The sequence below is a fragment of the Salvelinus alpinus genome, chromosome 29, assembly GCF_045679555.1.
Source record: "Salvelinus alpinus chromosome 29, SLU_Salpinus.1, whole genome shotgun sequence".
Classification (NCBI taxonomy): Eukaryota; Metazoa; Chordata; class Actinopteri; order Salmoniformes; family Salmonidae; genus Salvelinus; species Salvelinus alpinus.
The window spans coordinates 37273135-37296585 of record NC_092114.1 but is presented as its reverse complement, the minus strand read 5'-3'; the positions used below and the strand labels follow the sequence as shown (position 1 = coordinate 37296585).

At 43.9% G+C, this 23451-nt stretch overlaps 1 protein-coding gene across 1 annotated transcript; it reads right to left on the bottom strand.

Moving 5' to 3' along the window:
- Positions 1–755: 755 nt before the first annotated feature.
- Positions 756–23429, bottom strand: LOC139558653 (phosphatidylinositol 4-kinase beta-like). Its single transcript, XM_071373916.1, has 12 exons — positions 23298–23429; positions 15328–16604; positions 6348–6575; positions 5840–6073; positions 5611–5720; positions 5370–5474; positions 4962–5085; positions 4743–4856; positions 4332–4483; positions 3922–4054; positions 3565–3685; positions 756–3429 (listed from the first exon to the last, which is right to left on the bottom strand). Exons 2-12 carry the CDS (start codon positions 16588–16590, stop codon positions 3248–3250), a joined length of 2766 nt encoding a protein of 921 aa, XP_071230017.1. The 5' UTR covers positions 16591–16604; positions 23298–23429; the 3' UTR covers positions 756–3247.
- Positions 23430–23451: the final 22 nt, after the last annotated feature.

Below are 23451 nucleotides of genomic sequence, written 5' to 3'. Positions count from 1 at the left end.
TCTTGTCCGTTTCTGTGTACGTTTTTTCCCACTCGTTCTCTCTTAAAAGCAGCCAGCTACTTCCTGACTCCTTGACCCTTTTATTATATTTTTTATTCTTGAAGAACTTTGCCTCTTTTGCCCCAACTGCTTCTCTGCCCCTCTTTCTTTTCCATCTCCATCTTTGGATGGGAGTCCAAGAAAGGTATTAACACCTGCTCTTTTCATGAGACTGACCAGGTGAATCCTATCATCCCTTTGAGGTCACTTGTTAAATCCACTTCAATCAGTAGATGAAGGGGAGAAGACAGGTTAAAGAAGCTTTAAGACATGGATCGTGTGTGCCATTGAGGGTGATTGGGCAAGAAAAGTACCTTTGAACGGGTTATGGTAGGGGACAGACGCACCGGTTTGAGTGTCAACTGCAACGCTGCTGGTTTTTTCACACTAACAGTTCCCGTGTGGATCAAGAATGGTCCAAGGACATCCAACCAACTTGATACAACTGTGGGAATCAAGGGCCAGCATCCCTGTGGAACGCTTTCGACACCTTGTAGAGTCCATGCCCTGACAAATTGAGGCTATTGTGAGGGCAACGCAATATTAAAGGTGTTCCTAATGTTTAGTATACTCTGTTTCTCTCATTTGATGAATTTTGGATAAATGTGCAGAGTAGAATGTCATTTAATTGGGAAACTAGAAATCTACTGCAACACAAAATACTAGTCTGAATGAATGTGTGTATATGTAATATTTATCACGTTAACCAAGAAAAGTAAAAACAATTTGATTTATTGAATGAGTCATGCATTTAGTCTCAACCACGAATGAAAAGTGAAACAATCAGGAAGCGTTAGCGTTTTGATACAATGTAAAGTGGACAATTTCTTCCCCTGTACATTCTAAATGTCTTTAGTATCAAGGACAAAGGCACTCCATATTAACCATAGTTAATTACTGGAATAAATGCTTTGCTTGGTGTGGACCAATTCTGTATAAAACCATGTCTCTTTCAGGAGGGCACAATGTTCAGAACTTAAAAGGCAAAAAACATTCATATAGAGCAGACATCACTTTCTATTTGAAACAAGTGATCTATACAATACATTTCTATCTGGAGCAGACCGAATATAGCCCTTGTCATCTGGATGGACAAGGACAAAATTCTGCTTCTCAATGGGGAGACATCAAAATCAACACAAAGGTTTGACTGACAGCACCCGCTCCAGCAAAGAAAATGCACTTTATAGTTATAGATCATCTTACAGAATAAGGTTAGGGTTGGAATTAATGAAGGGAAAAGCAATGCAGTAGTAGTGTTTAGAGAAGAGTAAGCAGGAGTGTTAAACTTCTGATAAAAGCACTTCCTGGGTACATGACCTGCACGCCCTTGTCCCAACTGTTGCATTGATAAAAGTTGTACCTCTCGTACATCAAGGGATCGTTTCTCTCACAGGAATGACTGCATTTGAGAGAAAAGTTGTCACTTTTGCTACACACAAAAGCCCCCCCACCATCGACTCAGCTTTCAAACATGAGACATGAGCAGGTAATATAAGTTATAGGCTATCCAAGCATGTAGCTCTTGAAACCACTCTCTTCAATACTGAATACATGTTTGTGTTTGAGACAGCAAGGGAAAAAAGTAAAAAAAAGTTTAGTAGATTATAATAAAAAAAAAAAAACATTCACATATCAAGGAAGTTGACTTGTGATAGTGAGCTCATACTGTTCAAAACAAGGAGACATAAAACAGACCAATAAACGGACAGGAATGAGAAAAATCACTCCCATTATTTACATAATCTGCTCAAGGACAACCCTCACTCTAGATTGGCCTGAGTTATTCACAGGAATGCATCTGAGAGCCAACCAGAGAGGAAAGTGTTGAGCATTCTTTAAATATGCAACCTAAGTTAACAAAACATACAATAATAATGCATTAATAAATCACATTTCGTTAGAGGTTAAAGACTAACATTAGTGGAACATCAATGTTGAGTTTTTGCATAAATTTAACCACAGTTAGCTATTTTGGTTTAACATAACTCATCAAGTGCATGAGGCTCATCACTATGCTAGCTTTCCTTCAAGTATGGTGGTTTAAAGAGTGAAACAAGCAAAGCAAAGTTCTACATGATGCATGTTGGTATGACACAGTCGGCATATTAAATGGTAAAACATTCTGCCCTTTCCTGATAGTTTCAGATACTAGATAGTCTGTGTTGCTTGGTGCTTATTCAGTAAGGACAAGAGTCCCTGGAGAACTGAGATAAAGAACTTTCTATTTCATGGTATTTCTATCTATAACACTAAATGTGTTACAGATGTGCTCTACTGAACGAGCCCCAGTTGTGCAAAACTCAGATTGAAATGAAACTGCACCTGTTATCAAGGATGGGAACAAAAACACATACAACCAGCAGCTTTGCTGCATATGCTTGGACCCCTAATAAGAGATGAGTTGGTCCTAGTTCACAATTTTCCAGTTTAAACATTGTTCAAAATGCATTAAACCTTGGATTAAGGAGTTGTTTTCCTGACATAACACTCATACACCAATGGTTTTATAGTCCTTTTTCCCCCCCTCTCTTCGGGCTGGCTCATTCTTGATAACCATAGGAATTTTCAGAGAACAAAGAAAATGTCCATTAGAAAACCTCCGCAAATGATATGTCTTGTGCTTTCTTTGTCGTTACACAGTGGCTTCTCAAAGTCCATTTTGCTCTCTAAGAACAAAGTAAATATATTCAATATGTACTGCTTTGTGAAGCTCTTGCACAATTGATCCACAGTTATTCGTCTTTCATCCATTCTGATAAGTCTTCTTGGCTCCTCTGAATATAGACCACTCCCTCTCCAGTATTGCCCCTCCCCCTTTTCAATTAAGTACCTCCTCGATATTGATACTTAATCCTTTTTGTGTGTGTGATTTGAACTGTGCATTATGCCTCGTTTTAGAACAGTCAATGCGGTAAAAGTCCTATGGATAGGAGGACAAGAGGGAGAGAAGGTGTGGACTCCCCCCTCCACAAGGCCAAAACAAGGAGGGGGAAAACAGAGGTCCGTCTAAGACAAAGAACATACCAAGTTCGCAAACAGGACCTTGTTGCACTTGTCTATACAAGAGTCCATTTCCCTAAATGTGCTGCTATGGCAAGCACACATGCGTGAGTCCATATGCACAGGTTTGCCACCATCTTTATATGCATGTTTGCTTGCTCTCACATGTGGTTGTCCCATGTGGTAGAGTTTGGTGTGGAACTGTTCACATGATGCCGTTGGTGAAGTACTGGAAGCCGTCATAAAGCTTGGTGGTGATGGAGCGCATGGAGCCATCCACCATCTGCTCCACCAGCACCTGTAGCTGCTCCTCCGTCAGACTCATGTGGAAACGCTCCTTCAGGTAGCGGATGGTGCTGGAGCCATGGAAGCAGGGCAGGTGAGAGCCTGGGGGGGGGGGGGGGGGGCAGGGAGAGGGAGTCAGAGGAGCAATACCAAGACCACAGAGAAAGATAGATCATGTTTATGGAAAAGCACCACAACACACTGATCATGCTAATATACGGTTTTAGCTAACAGTACCTTGCTGCATGATCTCCACTATTTGGACCACCTTCTCCATGTGTTTGCGAGCAGCTATCAGGCCCTGGAGCATCAGCACCTTGTAGTAGTTGAACATGTCTCCATCCAGTCCTCCCATCACCTGAGAGAGAACCACAGACAAGAGGTTAGTCTTTACACATACAAAACCAACAGGTTATGCAGGTTACTGCAGCTAACCAGCAAACTTATTGTCGCTAATAGCGTCTTCGAACACTGACAAATGTATTTACGCAGATTGTTAGGGAGATAGTTATATGATCAATCCCACAGTGTTTTCCGGATAACACTTCTATATGACAATGCAAATTTGCATGCGGTAGGATTTATTTGACTCACATCCACAAATTCGCTGGTGAGCTTAAAAGCAGAGGTCTCAAAGCCCAGGTTCCTGGGCGAGCTGGACAGGATGAAGCCAAAGTCAATGTGGATTATGTGCCCCTCCGAGTCCAGGAGGATGTTTCCATTGTGTCTGGAGAAAGGAGATCAGAGAAGGGATAGGGGGACCGAGTAAACAGTTTAGAAATACAGGAGAGGGTGGGATGTGGTAGTTGAGATCAGACCACAAAAACGGTTTACACAGGCAGCCCAAATCTGACCTTCTGCCTAATTATTGGAAAAAGATCAGAATTGTGCAGCCTGTGTAAACGCAGCCAAACAGCCTCAAAGACAAAGGAAGAGGGGAAATGGAACATGCGAGTAATAGAACTAGTGAAACTGAAGAGGGGTGAGAAGGGAGGGCTGCCCACCTGTCTTTAACCTGCAGCAGGTAGCAGATGAGACTGTAGCCGGCGCAGCTCTCCACAAAGTTGCGCTGGGCGGTGAGGAAGGCCTCATTGGTGTAGCTGCCATGCTCCTGCAGGAAGTAATCCAGCAGAGACAGCTGGCTCTGCTTCCTCACCTGGAGCACAGAGACAGCATTTTGCATAAAATAGCAACAGACAGTATTCCATTAGAAAAAGCTACCGACAAGGCATTCCATTAGAATTAGCAACTCATGAAATTCCAGTGCGTGATCAAACCGTTACTAATATTACCAAAATCTTCATCCCAAGAGGTACTGGACTACAAAGCTAAACAACTCGGCTTGAAGTTATTGTTAGGCAACTTTGTCATGAGATCAAGTGCCCAATTGGGTCCATTTAATTTTCTCTGCTCACCTGGTGCAGAGACACAGCGTTCAGCACAGGCTCAATCATCCCGCTGTCTGATGACATCACCAGGATCTTATAGGGCTTGATCCACAGGGGGACGCGCTCCTGCTCCCAGATGGACTGGAGAGGAAAGGGGAGAAGTGGAGCGAATTAGTGAGTGAACATTAATAATACTACCACAGAGGACTTCTGTGGAATGGGACTCTACTGTGGAGAGTCAAGTACCTGTAGCTGGCTGAGCACCTGGGAGGCCAGTAGCTCTTGCCTCAGGTCGTCCCCACACTTCACGATGACTGACAGCAGCCGCCAGTTTGGCAGGTGACCGTAAGGGGAGCCCTCCCTTATCCGCCTGAGGGATGGAGAGAACGGAAGGAAATAGTAAGGACACAGCAAATAACTTGACAATGCGTTGTTCTTCGCTGAACTAAGGGAGGCGCACAATTGGCCCAGTGTTGTCCAGGGTAGGCCGTCATTGTAAATAATGTTTTAACTGACTTGCCTAGTTAAATAAAGGTTAAATAAAAAAGAAATACCAATAAGTGGGATAGACATGCATCCTCAGTGGGGGATTATGTATGCCCACCAATTTTCTGTATCTTCTAGTAATTCTATTTCTATGTACCAATCACCCACCTGACTTTCTCCTTCCAGGGCTCCTTGAGCGCCACAGCGGACGGGTCCTCCGGATCTTTCCGGAACGTTGTGGGGGTGTGGGCCAGGTTCTCTGACAGACGTCGCCTAAGACAAAAGAAACATGTGGTTGTAAAACCACTATCCAGACAATAGAGATGGACCCAAAACATGAAACTATAACAAGAACGTCTTAAAGAGAAATAAGCTAGCAAAGCAATTCTGGCTGACAGTGACCCTATACCTGATGTCGCCGGCGGCGATGAAGACAGGCTCCTTGCTCTCCGTGCTGGTGATGCTGTCTACAGAGAACTGGGAGATATTGTCACTGCTACTGGTGTGGCCTTCTGGGAGCTGGAACCATAGAAGGCCCCCAGGGTTAAAGTACATTCAAATCTGATTCACTCCCTCCTTCCCTTACTGCCTAGTCATCAAAATGTTACTTGAATAAGTCACATTGTGCCACACGGTACCTCCACTTCCAGCTCGCCAATGTCATCCACGGCCCAGGCCTCGTCGTCGTTGTCGTAGTTGGGCACGGTGGAGAAGCTGCCGGCGCGCTGCTCGGCTGTGATGCTAATGCACTCCGGGAGGAGGTTGTCCGCAGAGCGGGCACTGCGGATGCGCGTCTCTGGGATGCGCAGGGGAATGCCGGATGTCTCGAACCTCTCGCACTCCAGCACCTCCACGTAGATGATGTATGGGGCCTGAAAGGAAGGGGAGAATGAAGAGGTCAGAGGTCATACTTAGGTACTGGAGTTCTAGACCTATTTTTCTAAGACACATTTAAGCAGGAAGTTCCATTGACAAAGAGCATTGGGGCCCACTCCATTTACACTCAAGGCTCCTCGGGAAATGAATAATGACAAAACTAACTAATGTGTCAAACTTCTAGGCCTTCTGGTCACCTTGTTTTTGGAGCCTGTAGTGTGTGTGTGTGTGTGTACCTCCTTATACATATATTACAACAAGTCGCCTCACCTTGTCTTTGGAGTTGAGCACCACGGCCTGTGTGTGGGGCATGCGCACCACGTGGTGGTCGAAGGCTGCAGTGGGCAGCCAGACGCGGGCGGGCAGCTTGTGGTTGAGCTGTGACAGCTCTGAGATGAGCTGCCAGGTCTTCTGCTCCTTGGTGGGCAGTGTGGCCAGCTGCTTTCCGATGCTTATCAGAGACTTGATGAACTCCCTCTGCGGCGTCAGGCGCAACGGCTACAGAGAGGAGGAGAGAGGTAAGGAGGAGTTAGAATCTAGACCGATGTCTTTTTGTGTTCTGAAGAAATTTACAATGAGTTACAACAAATAACAAGTGGCACAACTTTCAGGTCCTTCCTTGAATGACTACAAAAAAAATAAAGAGGCTGAGAAAGGAAGATGGTATGATGGGAATTGAATGGAGGATGTTTTAGGAGCGGAATCAGAAAAGAACCAAGGGAGGTATAAGACTAAGAATGCATGGGCACAGGGAGAAGGAAGCAAATAAATTCTATGTCAAACCATTGCAGTACCACAATAGTTAAAATGATAGAGTTTAGCAACACCCAGATACCTTGGGCCTTGGAGATGTTTAGTCAACTTATGGTGTCCAATATTCATATCTAAAGTATGAGCAATATTCAATACCATTATAATAGGTAAAAGTACACCGAGGAAGTTCTTTGTTCTACAGTCCACCATTAAGGCTACTTTGAAATTAGATAACCTTATGATTGAGATGTTACCATTTAAAAACATACTTAATTTCGTTTTTTTATGGAAACAAGCTCCAAGTAGGCTAACATATGGGACGGTTAACATGTTAAAATACTTAACAGTCAAGAAAAAAGAAAAAAAAGTAGACTCAATGAAATTTGTTGCCACGAGCAGCACTGCAGATATTGAGATGAGCGAGATACAAGACTTTGCGCTCACACAGTCGCACTGCTACAGCATGGTAGCCAGGTGACCAAAACAACAAAGAAGTTGAGCCTCGCGTTTCAATACTCCTCGTTGTTGCGGAAATTCACCCACAATGCGGTTTACTTCCTGCATCTACGTCATACCGCTGAGTCTACCTTTAATACCAGGTAGGACAATTTTTGCAACATGAACTACTGACAGTGGCATCATTGTTGCTTAGGACTACCATGTAAAATGTGTAAACATTGTGTGTCAACATTGCATGTGACACTGGATCAATAACAACAACCACACGAGCCACTGCCTGTTCACCCCGCTATCCTCCAGAAGGCAAGGTCAGTACAGGTGCATCAAAGCAGGGACCGAGAGACTGAAAAACAGCTTCTATCTCAAGGCCATCAGACTGTTAAACAGCCATCACTAGCAGAGTGGCTGCTGCCAACATACAGACTCAAATCTCTTACCTTTTATTATTAAGTCATCTTATTAAAGTGGTATCACTAGTCACTTTAAATAACACCACTTTAATCATGTCTACATATCCTACATTACTCATCTCATATGTATATACTGTATTCTATACCATCTACTGCATCTTGCCTACGGCCATCGCTCATCCATATATGTACATATTCTTAATCATCCCTTTACATTTGTGTGGGAATAAGGTAGTCATTGTGAATTTGTTAGATTACTTGTTAGATATTACTGCACTGTTGGAACTAGAAGCATAAGCATTTCGCTACACTTGCATTAACATCTGCATGTGACCAATAAAATTGGATTTGATTTGAATTTGGAGCTTTCCATTCAAACATGTTCCCATTACTAACCTCTCATTTAGTACAGGTTACTCCAGGTGTCTTTACATTTAGCCGAGTCTCCAAAAATCACAGGAGCATTTAAATAAACATGAAGCAAGTTATCCGATTAGAGCGAAAACAACCCAAGGGGTTAGAGACCATTGAACTACATGCCAATGTCCAGATTAGTATCCTACAGAGAAATTATGCCCAATGCATACATTTTCTAGTTGGTGTGGATAGTGAAACAGTCTTAAAAAGGTGGCGTTGACATACATGGGTTAGGCCTTGGGCTGTATTACTGCCAAACCAGCAGTCACGAGTCATGACTGCAGTTAAATTCCATTGGTAATGGTAATACCAATCCAAAACTGCACAAATGAATGGCGCCGATGGATTGCCTACCAAACTTGCTAATGGCCCGGAACTCAGCGCTCTATTGGCCCTCTAATCACTTGAAACACATCATTGAATTTGTAATAATCTAAATCATGAGAACAAAGTGATTGGAGTTAGAGTTCCCATTCCGAAATGGACCAGACCCAACATGCATATTTTTAAAAACATCTTCCCAAAAAGACAACTGGTCTGAGCAGAGTGAGGGAAGCAGCAGAAAAGCCAATTGTTTTGCTACTTTATTCAACCGGAGCCATGGAGACAGAAGCTGTAGGCTGTTAGTGAGTGGAGAACGTTCGGTGTGTGTGTGTGTGTGTGTGTGTGTGTGTGTGTGTGTGTGTAAACATCTGAGTAAAACACGGGAGGCTCGGAGCACTATGAGCCTGGAGGCACAGGAGGTAGAGACCGCACCCACTTAACTTCTTGCTAGTTATTTATCCTCCCATCCGATTACACAGTACCCGTCTTGACTGCATCAAAACCAGAAAAGCAAGCTAACTAGGCTAATTGAGGCTAGCCATAAAGTTAAACGCGCTTTTCACCATCCTACAGTTAGACTACATATAACTCCACTCAGATTATAGCGTAAATAGCAGCATACCTGCTGGCTTTTGGTCGTTGTAACCCTTCTCTCATTTCCCTTTTAATTCCATCTTCCATTGATTAGCTCTCCCCCTCCACAAATCATCAAGATACAGAGCTGCATCATGCAGCCTGTTTTGAATTAAGACATTCCCAGATTTATAGGCCTATCACAATTAAATAATGGATTTTATTGTGATGGCTATATAAAATGTATTAGACTTTTTAAAATCTAGATGTTCCAAAAGGCACACTAAACATGTTTATGTTAAAAAGGTCAATTACCGTGAGACCGGCAGTCATTTGCATGACTATTACCGCCTGACATTTTCATGACCGCCACAGCCCTAGTTAGGCATATTCAAAGGCACCGATTTTCCAGGATGAGGAACCCGTATTTCCTCGTTCTTTTTGTGTTGACAAGTAAACCAAGCAGCTTCCTTTGCGTTCTACTGTTGTAGTCAAATGTCAAGATGCCTTTCCTGTGAAGATGTATTTTTTGGGATGATGACCAAACGTCAGACTGCCTGAACATTATTTCCAGTGGACAGGACGTTCTGTTGAGGAAGGGTCCCTGAGTGTACCTGGGACCTGATTTCCCTATTCAAACCAATCAACTGTTCTAAACAGAAAAATAACTAAACTGATTCTGGACCCGTGCTTAACGAGGCAAAATCATTCGTTTTCCAAACAAATAAAGTGGCTGGGTAATACTTCCCAAAATGTAATTCATAGATTTGAAAAGGTTGAGTGGATACCTGCTCTATCATAGAGTCGAGATTAGGCCTGGCTCGCAGTCAGCGTTCCAATTCATCCCAAAGGTGTTCGATGGGGTTGAGGTCAGGGCTCTGTTCAGGCCAGTCAAGTTCTTCCACACCGATCGACAATTTTTGTATGGACCTCGCTTTGTGCATGGGAGCATTGACATGATGAAACAGGAAAAGGGCCTTCCCCAAACTGTTGCCACAAAGTTGAAAGCACAGAATTGTCTAGAATGTCATTTTATCCTGTAGCGTTAAGATTTCCCTTCACCGGAACTAAGGGGCCTAGCCTGAATCATGAAAATCAGCCCCAGACCATTATTCCATCTCCACCAACTTTACAGTTGGCACTATGCATTTGGACAGGTAGTGTTCACCTGGCATCCGCCAAACCCAGATTCGTCCGTCGGACTGTCAGATGGGGCGGCAGGTAGCCTAGTGGTTAAAGCGTTGGGCCAGTAAACGAAAGGTTGCTGGATCAAATCCCTGAGCTGACAGGGTAAAAATCTGTCGTTCTGCCCCTGAACAAGGCAGTTAACCCACTGTTCTCTGGTAGGCCGTCATTGTAAATAAGAATTTGTTCTTAACTGACTTGCCTAGTTAAATAAAAAAAAAGGTGAAGTGTAATTCATCACTCCAGCGAACGCGTTTCCAATGGCGATGAGCTTTACACCACTCCAGCCAACGCTTGGCATCACGCATGGTGATTTTAGGCTTGTTTGCGGCTGCTCTGCCATGGTAACCCATTTTATGAAGCTCCCGACAAACAGTTATTGTGCTGCCGTTGCTTCCAGAGACAGTTTGGAACTCAGTAGTGAGTGCTGCAAGAGGACATACGATTTTTACGCACTACGCACTTCAGCACCCGCCACTCCCGTTCTGTGAGCTTGTGGCATCTACCACTTCGCGGCATCTCTACTTCACAATAACAGCACTTACAGTTGACCAGTGGCAGCTCTAGCAGGGCAGAAATTTGACCAACTGACTTGTTGGAAAGGTGGCCTCCTATGACGGTGCCATGTTGAAAGTCGCTGAGCTCAGTAAAGCCATTCTGATGCCAATGTTTGTCTATGGAGATTGCATGGCGGTGTGCCCGATTATACTTTTGGTGCTAAATGACACAAAAATAGGTTGAGCTACTCGTGTCGCCCTCTTGTGATGCATTTCAGGAGTCTAGGCAAAATGAGCAATTAGCTGCGCCCGCAATAGACATGTAACCAAAGTACAATTTGCTGATGACAACCACATTGGGGATAGAGTTGACAGGGAAACCGAGCCGGAGGCTTGGGTTACCTGCAGAACACAAGGTGTGGCAGAAATACATTGTCTGTGCATGTACGTCAGCAGTAGAGCAGACGTCCTTTGAACCTGTAGTCCAGGTGATTGTTAAACACAGGGCAACGTGTTACAAAAAGGTATTCTAAGGGTGGAGCTAATCTGGTGACAACACATAGGCTAGTACAGAGGAGCTGTCTGATGAGGAAGTCAGTCTTAAAAGACTTACAACTGATTTCACAGCAGTCAAATCAATGTTGAGGCATTTGCCTTCCACCGAATGTCTTGATGTCCAAGTCAATAACGCAGGGCTCGACATTAACACTTGTTCCGAACGGAGAAGTAAAACATTTATATAAACACACACAAAACCAGTCAAAAGTTTTAGAACACCTACTCATTCAAGGCTTTTTATTTTTACTACATTGTAGAATAATAGTGAAGACAAAACTATGAAATAACACATGGAATCATGTAGTAACCAAAAAAAACACAAAGTGTTAAACAAATCAAAATATATTATATTTGAGATTCTTCAAATAGCCACCCTTTGCACTGATGACGGCTTTGCACACTCTTGCCATTCTCTCAACCAGCTTCATGAGGAAGTCACCTGGAATGCATTTCAATTAACAGGTGTGCCTCATTAAAAGTTAATTTGTGGAATTTCTTTCCTTCTTAATGCGTTTGAGCCAATCCGTTGTGTTGTGACAAGGTAGGGGTGGTACACAGAAGATAGCCCTATTTGGTAAAATACCAAGTTCATATTATGGCAAGAACGAACAGCTCAAGTAAGAAAAAGTAATGATGGACTCGTTTCTCTTATGACATGAAGTCCAGTCAATGCAGATCAAGAACTTTGAAAGTTTCTTAAAGTGGTCACAAAAACCATCAAGCGCTATAATGAAACTGGCTCTCATGAGGACTGCCACAGGAAAGGAAGACCCAGAGTTACCTCTGCTGCAGAGGATAAGTTCATTAGATTTACCAGCCTAAGAAATTGCAGCCCAAATAAATGCTTCACAGAGTTCAAGTAACAGACACATCAAGAATTCAGAGGAGGCTGCGTGAAGCAGGCCTTCATGGTCAAATTGCTGCAAAGAAACCACTACTAAAAGGACAGCAATAAGAAGAAGAGACTTGCTTGGGCCAAGAAACACGAGCAGTGGACATTAGACCGGTGGAAATGTGTCCTTTGGTCTAGTCCAAATGTTTTGATTTTTGGTTCCAAACGCTGTGTCTTTGTGAGACGCGGTGTGGGTGAACGGATAATCTCCGCATGTGTGTTTCCACCGTGAAGCATGGAGGAGGTGGTGTGATGGTGCTTTGCTGGTGACACTGATTTATTAGAATTCAAGGCACACTTAACCAGCATGGCTACCACAAGCATTCTGCAGCGATACGCCATCGCATCTAGTTTGGTCTTAGTGGGACTATCATTTGTTTTTCAACAGGACAATGACCCAACACACCTCCAGGTTGTGTAAGTGCTATTTGACCAAGAAGGAGAGTGATGGAGTGCTGCATCAGATGACCTGGCCTCCACAATCCCCCAACCAAATTGAGATGGTTTGGGATGAGTCAGACCGTAGAGTGAAAGAAAAGCAGCCATATAAGCACTCAGCATGTGGGAACTCATTCAAGACGGTTGGAAAAGCACTTCAGGTGAAGCTGGTTGAGAGAATGCCAAGTGTGCAAAGCTGTCATCAAGGCAAAGGGTGACTATTTGAAGAATTTCAAATAGAAGATACATTTTGATTTGTTTAACACTTTTTTGGTTACTACATGATTCCATGTGTTATTTCATAGTTGATGTCTTCACTATTATTTCTACCATGTAGAAAATAGTAAAAATAAAGAAAAACCCTTGAATGAGTAGGTGTTCTAAAACTTTTGACCGGTAGTGTATGTTTACATTGAAACCCACTCTGGGGAAAAAGGGAGCCATCTGAATCCACCAGTGGCTGTTGCCAAGACAACACGAGGGGGCAGGAAGAGGGAAGTAGTGAGGCAGAGAAGGCATGCTGGGCACTGACAGCTGAGCCCAGACTGTAAACAAAAGGGCAGTTATGCAACACCCAACCCAACCTGCACTGCGGGGGCGGTCCCACTCACATTACAGTGCGGCTCAAAATGGTGGACATATATTTCACAGCATTCTTCTTCCTCTTCACTGTGATTGGTGCCTCTTGGTTTTTCCTCACTGTTGCAATCCAGCCAGAGGCCAAGTAAAAAGATCAAAACAAAGTTAGTCAGTTCTTAGGCAAATAACCAGGACTAACAAGATGGCGAGTGAAGCCTTAGTCCTTATTGCTATCAGTACAGTATTTATTATTACAAAGCAAAATGGACTGCTTGCCATCCAAATAGTGATCACTAGTTTCTAAACAGAGGCGCAACAAGCGAGACTTCCCGTAACGCTTGCGAAGCAGACTCTGCAACCCAGACCGGGGTTTGGCAAGCCAATGGGAGAAGTGACAAATCTATTCTTCGTTGTTCATTTTTTTTTTTATCCAAAACATAGATTCGAGCCGAGCTTAAGTAGCAGAAACTGTAATTACTACAACCACGAAAGTGACACGTTTTTATTTCCAACAAAACCAACTTTATATCAAAGGAGTGCCTTTGATTTGACAGTTTGCACGACCGTTAGACCCGATGTGTTACTGCACAGGACCTTTGCTAGCTAACGTTGCCATGACATCACCTACTAGGGTGATTGGGTATTTCTATTGGAGAAGCAGTTTCTACCCATCTTTGCTAATAAATCCTAAAGAGCAAAGTCAATTAAATGAAGCGCCCTTGAACTCCTTTGGGCTGTTGGTTGCTTTCTGTGGATTGTTATTGTGCCCTACAGGATTCTTCACAGCACCGACACAGATTAAACAGGGATCACTGGCCACAACGTCGGCAGGGAGGTTTGATGCAGGCAGAAGTGGGGAAGGGATGGGAGGAAAAGAGAGAGGGAGAGTGAAAGAGGATATTAGCTGAGAGAGGGATTGGTAGAGGATATTAAAAAGGATGACAAAAACAGGCACAAAAACAGAATGAAGAGAGGTGGGAGGGGAAACATTGGTAGTAGCGAGATAATGCATAACACAGCAAGATGTCTTGGAGTCCACTTGCCCAGAAAGTCTACAATTGTTTAAGGCGTGTAACTGTGAGGACAGTAAAATATATCAAGGAGGGGAGAGGGACCATCACTCTGCTCTAGTTCAGGACATTGTCCCATCTAAAACTACCCCCATTTTATTTCTCATAAAATAACTGATCCCTGATGAGAGAGGGGACTGGCAGAAGGTTGCAAGCCAGAGAAACAGTGAGACAGAGAAAGGCCAGACAAGGGGAAGCACACAAACTCTCCAACATTCTTTCCCTGTGCGCTCAAAGCAATCATAGGGAAAATACAGTCTGAAAGTGTCTCTTCCAACCAAGAGGCATGGCTTTCATACGATTTACCACAAGGACTATATCACTCGTCAACACTGACAAATCCTGCCAACACACAAACATGCTCACAAAAGCGTCTGCTAAACAATCTAATGTCTCCCATGATAGAAAGTGACCCATTTTTTCACCATCTCTCAATTCAAAAGGGACCCACCCTCAACCTCACTCTGACACCAGCTGCAGAGCAATCTGGCTGAGAAGTCCAGCCAAAATGGAGAGGGAGGAGACTGCACGCCCAAAATAATAGGGAGGGAACTCTGGAGATGTGGGACAGATGCTACCTAACCCCAACCCCTTTATTAGTTAGACTGAGGGTAGTCTGGCTAGACCATAGAAAGAGCTGGAATAGAGCTCCTCAAGGTCCAACACTTGTAATCCCGGGCTCCCAGAGAATGTTCAATTTTGACAGAACAGTTTTTCCACAAGTAATATAATTGTGAGACATGGAAGACGCCTCACCTGCGAATAATAAAATAAATAAATAAAATATTGCTGGCACAGCACAATCCAGAATGGTTGAACCAAGTTTCCCACAGTGTTATGTAGGACAACTACTTACACAGATGGAGAAAAACTTGGGATTCAGGGTAGGGGCTCAGATTCCTCAACTAAAATCCACACAGTGTTTACTGTCCTTTATCATACATAGGGACTATAAAAAGAGAGAACATGTATGCAACAGGCCTACTATTAAAAGACATGATTAAAAACAAAACATAAAGACATTCTATACTCCACAGCGCTGACACCACTCTCCCGTCCCTCTTTTAGCATGACAAAATATGTTAAGGCCCTCACCTCATCGTAGCCGCTTTCCACCTTGGGGTTGCTGGCTGTTCTCTTGAGGCTAGTCCCCAGGCTCGTGCAATGCGTGGCGTCCGACTTGGACCGCTGGTGTGTCCGCTTGGAAGGCGAGAGGTAGGCATCGGCGGGGCTGATTTGGCTGTCGGGGGCCAGGGACAGCTCCATGGTGTGCCGCTGGTGGTGGTGAATGCGGGCACCGACCCGCAGGCCAGGCCTGGCATCCGCAGCACCCACACCTTTAGAAGCTGCATGGGGCTTTAGTTCGTCTGTGAGGATTAGCTTGCGCAGCTTGGTGCCACGAGAATGGCGCTGGGTAGAGATGTGCATGTCGGAGGAGTAGGCGCCGAGCAGCCATGCCGTCTGCAGGGAGAAGGCAATGCTCTGGCGGCAGCGGTGCACCACGTAGGGTCGGATGGCGTCGCCCATATCTTCGTCCATGTGGACGTACATGTTGAGCAGCTGGGGTAGGTGGAAGTCCACGTCTTCGTCCGAGAAGCTGAAGAGGCGGTTGCCAATGTAGGCCTGGACACCGGGCTCCTTGGACTTGTACAGGTAGGACATGGCCATGGAGACGTCAAAGAGCTTAGATTCAAAGAGCCGCAAAAGCAAGGACTGCTTGGCCGCTGCAGAGGACTGGTCGCCATTCTGTTGTTGCGACTGAGGGCATGTCCGCGTAATTTGTCGGGGAGGGTCACGCTTTTCTTTTTCTTCTTCCTCCTCCTCTTTAATCGAACCTGTGTCACAAGGCTGTTGTGACGCAGGGCATTTCTGCGTTATTTGTTGAGGAGAATAACGTTGTTCTTCCTCTTTAGCGGAACCCGTGTTGCAATGCTCCATGTATACGGTCTCTTTGGGCAGCCGCCATTGCGGGCCGCACTTTTGCAACAACTCCGGTTCTTCCTCAACCTTCAGGAGTTTGACCTTCTGCAGGACCTCCTGGCAAGCCTTCAAGGCCACTTCAGGATTGATGACCAAGTCCAGCACCACAGCGTCCTCAGATATGATGTCCAGAGGAGGGCTGCAGCCCCGTATGCCATCGCTGTCGCTGCTGCTGCAGCCACTGGGGCTGGAGCTTCTGGGACTGGAAGATGACTGGTGCTGGTTGGGGCAGTCCGAGGAGCAGTCTGAGCAGGAGAACGAGGAAGAAGAGGATCCAGGTGAGGAAGGGCAGGAAAATGTGGAGGTGGAGGATAGCGAGGGGCTGAGGTAAAGTGCCTCGATCTGGGCAGGGGAGAGAGACACTTCCATGTCAGCCATGGCGGCAGTCAAATCTGGAAGAAGGAGAGATGAGTCAGTGAACCAAGAGACCAGTGCAAAGACAGGGGGGGGGGGGGAATTACATCACATAGATTTGTTAAGTTATGCTTTGGGCTTGCTCTTGAAGTCATACATACATTTTATAATTTTACTGAACGAGTCAGTTTTTCGCCATTTGAAAAATGTTCATGATCTGGAATATAAGATGGGTGCCTTTCTCCATGACCAAGTATACTGAACAGAAATATTTAAAAAATGCAACATGTAAAGTGTTAGTCCCTTGTGTCACGAGCTGAAACAAAAGATCCCAGAAATGTTCAATACGCACAAAAGCTTATTTCTCACATTCCTGTTAGTGAGCATTTCTCCTATGCCAAGGTAATCCAGCCACCTAACAGGCGTGGCATATCAAGAAGCTGATTAACAGCACAATTATTACACAGGTGCACCTTTTATGGGGACAATAAATAGGCCACCAAAAAATGTTTGCTAATTTTGTCACACAACGCCACAGATGTCTCAAGTTGAGGGAGCATGCAATTGGATATTTCAGCAGTCAGCATGCCACGAGCTGTTGCCAGATAATTTAATGTTCCTTTCTCTACCTATAGCCGCCTCCAACATAGTTTGAGAATTTGGCAGTATGTCCAACCGGCCTCACAACCGCAGACCACATGTAACCACGCCAGCCCAGGACCTCCACATCTAGTTTCTTCACCTGCGGGATTGTCTGAGACCAGCCACCCAGACAGGTGTCATTGTATGCTGTAGCGTTAAGATATTCCTTCACTGGAACTAAAGGGCCTAGCCCGAATCATAAAAAACAGACCCAGACCATTATTCCTCCTCCACCAGACTTTAGTTGGCACTATGCAGTCGTGCAGGTAGCGTTCTCCTAGCATCCGCCAAACCCAGATTAGTCCGTCCGACTGCCAGATGGTGACGTGTAATTCATCACTCCAGAGAGAGAACATGTTGCCACTGCTCCAGAGTCCAATGGCAGTGAACTTTACACCACGCTTGGCATTGCATAGGGTTTTCTTGGGCTTGTGTGTGCCTGCTCGGCCATGGAAACCCATTTCATGAAGCTCCCAACGAGCAGTTCTTGTGCTGACGTTGCTTCCAGAGGCAGTTTGAAACTCGATATTGAGTGTTGCAACCGAGGACAGACTATTTTTATGCACTACGCGCTTCAGCACTCAGTGGTCCCGTTCTGTGAACTTGTGGCCTACCACTTTGCAGCTGAGCCGTTGTTGCTCCTAGACGTTTCCATGTCACACTTACAGTTGACCGGGGCAGCTCTAGCAGGGAAGAAATTTGACAAACCTTTTGTTGGAAAGGTGGCATCCTATGACAAGGCCACATTGAATGTCACTGAGCTCTTCAGTAAGGCCATTCTAATTCAAATGTTTGTCTATGGAGATTGCATGGGTGTGTACTCAATTGTTTACATCTGTCAGCAACGGGTGTGGATGAAATAGCCAAATCTACTCATTTGAAGGGGTGTCCACACACACAATGTTGTGTAGAGGTTGTTCTCTCCAGCGATGTCTGTCCAAAGGTCCCGTCCTTGCGGTTTCAGAGAATCAGAGGGCACTGATACGCCACAGCTAAACTGAACAGTTTGTGGCATACACATTGCCATTCCAGCCTCAACTTTGAGAGAACACAAGTAATTTACTTCCCTCTCAATGCCTGTGTTTTAACATTTAGCCTACATGTTAAGCACAGACCACAATACAATATTCTGACACTCATTTCAGGCACCAAGAACACATTGTGCTATTAGGCTAAGCCTGTTCTTATTACTACAGCTTTAGAGTCAAATGTATAGGCTAGGCCAAGCCTAATTAATTCAGCCAACGACTGTTGTTTTAGAAGCCGATCTGAGATTAGTACACAATGGAGATGGACTTTCCCATGCCTATAGGCCTAGAGTATCAATTAACAGTGACTCATGCCCAAAGCTCTGATTTGGTACTGATAAGATTACACATTGACCTCCAATGACATTTCCACAAATGTTACTACAGCACAGAAAGCTTCTTTTTTTTTTTTTATTGCTCAGAGATATGGATAGACCTACCTAATAGTTATTCAGATAACTGTTTAACCGACTTTACAAGCTGTAACCTAGGACACGACTCAATCTTGTGGGATGTGCTTGATGTTCCGATTTCATGAGTGATGTGCCAGTTGACACCATCAGAAATTCTTTAATGTGGAATTTCAGGAAGTAAATATTTACAGCAATTAAAAAAGATATAAAAAAAGAAAAGTGCACTTCGACAAGTGAAGGCCATGCGAGGCTCTGTGGTTGTAATGGTTGCACACTTGGCCAACTGTATAATACAGCACAGATGAGACACGGTCACGATTAAACAAACACTACGAAATAATGGAGCCCGTGCCGGCTCCTACAGGCAGGGTATGGGACGATGGCTTCCAGATGTGGGGTTTAGAGGATGTAAGAGCGGGCGTCTGCCTCCTTTCTTGCGCCACACAGCTGCTGCACTCTGCAGGAAATTGGTCTGCTGCGCCACAGAGCAAGTCAAATACAGTACAGGCAAGAGAGCATCAACAAGAAGAGAGCCTACAACAAGAAGAGAGCATCAACAAGTGTGTGTGTGAGCATGTCATAGTTAAATGCCGTGAGAAAGTTATTTATCAAACCTAAGGTTTGAGGCAGATTTGCACTTGATAATTATGAGGACTCATGCTGGTACCTCCGTTTCTTATTTAAGAAAAATACTACAACTGCCAACTGGGCTGGAGATATTTGCAGGTAAATGTAGGCCAAACCATGGCAGTAGACCACTTGGCCTTCAAGTCTATCTAATGTGGCCCCTTAATGTGTGTTATGCACAAATAGTCACTGTGTGCCAGCCTGAATGGCCTTAATCGTGGTTGGGTGGTAAAGGCTGGAGTGAAATGCAGGGTGTTCACTGTTACCAATCTCACTCCAAACACAAACGACATCTGACCTAGTTGGACTGACCAACCAGCGATGTAGCAGGAGGAGCCCATCTGCTGTCCTTCCCTCCTGAACGCCAACCCTCAGTTATCGGGAAACTACAGTTGTACACTGGCTGAAGACAGAATTTCATCACCCCTTAAACAGCATGTAAAAACTTGCTGGAAAACAACCATTCCACTGACCCCGTAACTTACAAAAGCTTGTATGTATAAGCAGAACATTTTCACTGCCACAAATTAAGGCATTTAGAGAAGGTGAAAATGAGTGTGACAGGTGGTCCTGTGTAGCTCAGTGGGTATAGCATGGTGCTTGCAATGTCAGGGTCGTGGGTTCGATTCCCGCGGGGGACCAGTATGAAAACGTATGCACTCACTACTGTAAGTCGCTATGGATAAGAGGGTCTGTTAAATTACTAAAATGTAGGAGAAACAGAATTTCAGCCTGTATTTACCATCTTTAATTCGTTTTCATGTTTCATTTATATAGTGTGGACACTGGACAGTCAAAATAACAGGAAGGGCAGTCAGTGGGGTGGAATATCAAGCGCACAAACCCCTACATCCCTCATGTCCCTGCTTATTATTTAATGAGGTAGTGGCCACTGGCACACCCAGGCAGAAAACACTGATTGGGGTCTCACTTGCTCTCCAAAACTGTGACCAGCAGGATCAGTTACACACTTCAGTCTTTCCATCACAGCACAGACAGCAAAGTTCCTCTGCTATAGCGAGTAACTTGGCACCGGTTAAAATCATGATCTCTCACACATTAGGACTTCACAAAGAAAATCCCCTGGCTATTAGAAGACCTACATTGAATAAACTGAATGATATTACATGCCGTTTTAGAGTGGGAATGTGTGGTTGTGTCGTCAATAAATCAACAAAAACACTCCAACACACATCTCCAGTAGAAAGCTTGTCCATATAGGTCTAGCCTAGTAAGATTGTATTCAATAGAAGCGAGCAACCAAACAGTTAGAGAACTGGCTGGCTTATTCTTTTAAATGACTCTTCCATGTCCATATTAAGGACTGACATTTATTACAATGATATTGCTGGTAGACAGCACTTCCTTATACTTACTGTCCTTTTTTGTATTTCTCGTGTGTTTGTTCTATTACATTGTTATTGATTACTGCATTGTTCGGTTTACAGTTTACAAGAAAGGTATTTCACTGTACTTGTGAATGTGACATTAAAACTTGTGCTCTTGAAATTCAGTGTTCGGTTGAACACAGATGGGCAGGTAGGTATACAATGCCTGAACTAAATGTCACATTGTCACCAGGCTAATACAAGTAATGTTTGGAGTGAACTTGGTCTCTCTTGTCTGGATAAAAAACAACCCTGATGATACACCATTTTGTTTTTTCTTTTAGGGGACATGGGTTGGTATCAGAGTAAGCGAGTTGAGTGGTCGGAAATCACGTTCATCGCTCATGGAGCAGTGCTTACACACCGCTCCAGCGTTCCACCACTCCGCAAAAAAAACAAAAAAAAACGTTCCTAGCGCAAATGGAAAAAAAAAAAACTGCCGCTCCATTCATAAAAAAAAAAGAAATCACAATTTAACCAACACCCATCTAGCTGTGTGACTACCTGGACATACCATTTGGTTTTGAAATAATGAAATGATTTGAATGAAAAGTATTTAAATATATATATGAAAGTGTGAATGTAAGAAGCTGTCATTTCAAATAGGCTACATGTCATATTAAAAAGCATATAAACACTAAATTGGTTAGGAGCCAGACAAAGCCTAAGAAGGAACAGAAATGAATGATTATTCAGGCTATTTTCTTCAAGGCTATAGCCTACAAAGAAATACATTGTGAAGCATTTGCGAGTGCGACACTAGGCTTGTAGGGCCATTTAGTTGTATTATAGTCTATAAAATGTACATATATGCTGTGACTTCGAATTAAATTCAAATGAAATGAAAAATGCCTTATCAGACTCAGTCTACAGTGTCTTTGCATTAATTATTTTGAAATACAAGTTAGGCCAGGCTCATGCGATGGTGCCTGGAGAGCAGACCAGCAGCGGAGAATATCCTGTCCACATTCTTGCCAGGTGAGCAGAGAAAGAGAGAGCTATACATACACGTTTTGTTTAGGCAAAATAACCTAATCAAAACAGAAAGCGGGAATATGCCATGGCTATTGGCCAAAATAAATGATGGCCTGCCTATTGTATAGATAATAGAACAAAAATGAAGTAAACTTTTAAGAAATCAGATTTTTTGTTTATAAATACTTTGCCACAATGACCCACTTAGTTATATACCCACATAGTTCCTTTCTTTTAGCATGTGCAAGTACACCATCATGCTTTCGGGATATGTGCATCTTCTGATCCCACAATGATTGTTTCGTTGTGGACACTATATCACTGCTCTCCATCTTGGCCCTTATCTCTGTAAGTCACCTTGATTTTGGACCTGTGTGTTTTTATCAGTTTCTTTATGAAAATATTTAGTGAACTCCATGACGAGTAGCTAAAGCAAGCGGCTATAGCAGTATACAAGCAGACTACAAATGCATGCTAGCCGGGCATGCCCTGAAGTGAGCGCTACTTGGAACGAAATTGGAGCGGGCGGGAGCAGTCGCTCCAGGCTTTGGATATCTCGCCCAACGCTCGAGTCAAATGGGGCACGCTCCGTTCACATACTCTGGTTGGTATTGCAAATGCTTGGTGCACTGTAAGATAAACCACCTGAAAGTGAATCAGTTTGCTTGGACATGACCAAGGGGACCAAGGGAACAAAGTGCATTATTCTCTATTCTTCAGTTACAAATGACCAGGCAAATAATCAATGTACCTAACTCGGAGGAATGATGACATCTCCATGAAACTGATAGAGGCTTCAATTCTCGAGCGTTAATGATGGACAGTGGAGTGACGTCTCGTCCTGGGCAAAGTGTCAAGAGGCACGTGCAGTTCAAAACAGTGAACTAAGGTAACCATCCGTCATGTTAGACTCCTAAACCGGCATAAAAATATATATATATATAAGTATATAGACGATAGTTAACTGGTTAAGCAATAAAGTCAGTTGTTGGCTATAGCCAGAGAGGAATAGGCGAAACCAATAAACTATAATATATTTACTATGGAGATTTAATTTAGGCAAGATTCTAGTTTACTAGCGATCAAGGCGTGCCACAACGCCATCGTCGTTAGTCACAGCAGCTAAGTAGCTAACGTTACCTATCAAACAATCAAAAACCACGTCACTGCCCAATGCACACCTGAGAATGACTAGCGTCCTAGCTGTATTCAATGCCCAGTTTCCGTCGTACATACATTGTTTAGCTAATGTTCACAGAAGGCCAGTTCAACAATATCTCACATTGTCCAGATTTTTTGGCACCAACGTTAGCTAGCTGCGTGAGAGAGCCAGGCTAGCCGCCCCCATAGCACAGCACTTCTGCTAAATAGCTACCACTTAAAATATCCTGAATGCTATAAATAGTAGGCTAGATTCTTCAAAATCACTGGCTTCAACCTCCCGTCGTAAAAAAAAAAAAAAGACAAATCCATTCATATTGCTAAACTCAAAAAGAGCAAATAAAGGCTCGCTTCTCTGATTTGCTCGCTAACGTTACTGCGTCGCCCAGGAAGAGAAAACATTCCTTGCTAAACAGACCAGCTGGAGCAACAAATATTAGTTGTTGAACACTAACGTTAGGTAAGTAAATTAGTTAAATACATTTTTTAAAACTTACCTTGACAAACAATTTTAGGGTCTCAATCAATCCATTTGATTTGTAATTCCATTTGGAACGACTCTAGCTCCCCAGCTCGAATCTCATTCTAATGCTGCGCAAATTCCTCCAGCTGACGGATCCGCCTCAAAATATTTAAAAGAACTGTTGACGC

Coding starts and splice junctions, on each gene's coding strand:
- LOC139558653 (XM_071373916.1), bottom strand. CDS start 16,590: ATGGCTGACATGGAAGTGTCTCTCTCCCCTGCCCAGATCGAGGCACTT. Junction 5,475..5,610: donor ATCGCCGCCGGCGACATCAG/GTATAGGGTCAC, acceptor CTTTTGTCTTAG/GCGACGTCTGTCAGAGAACC. Junction 3,430..3,564: donor AGTGGAGATCATGCAGCAAG/GTACTGTTAGCT, acceptor CCCCCCCCCCAG/GCTCTCACCTGCCCTGCTTC.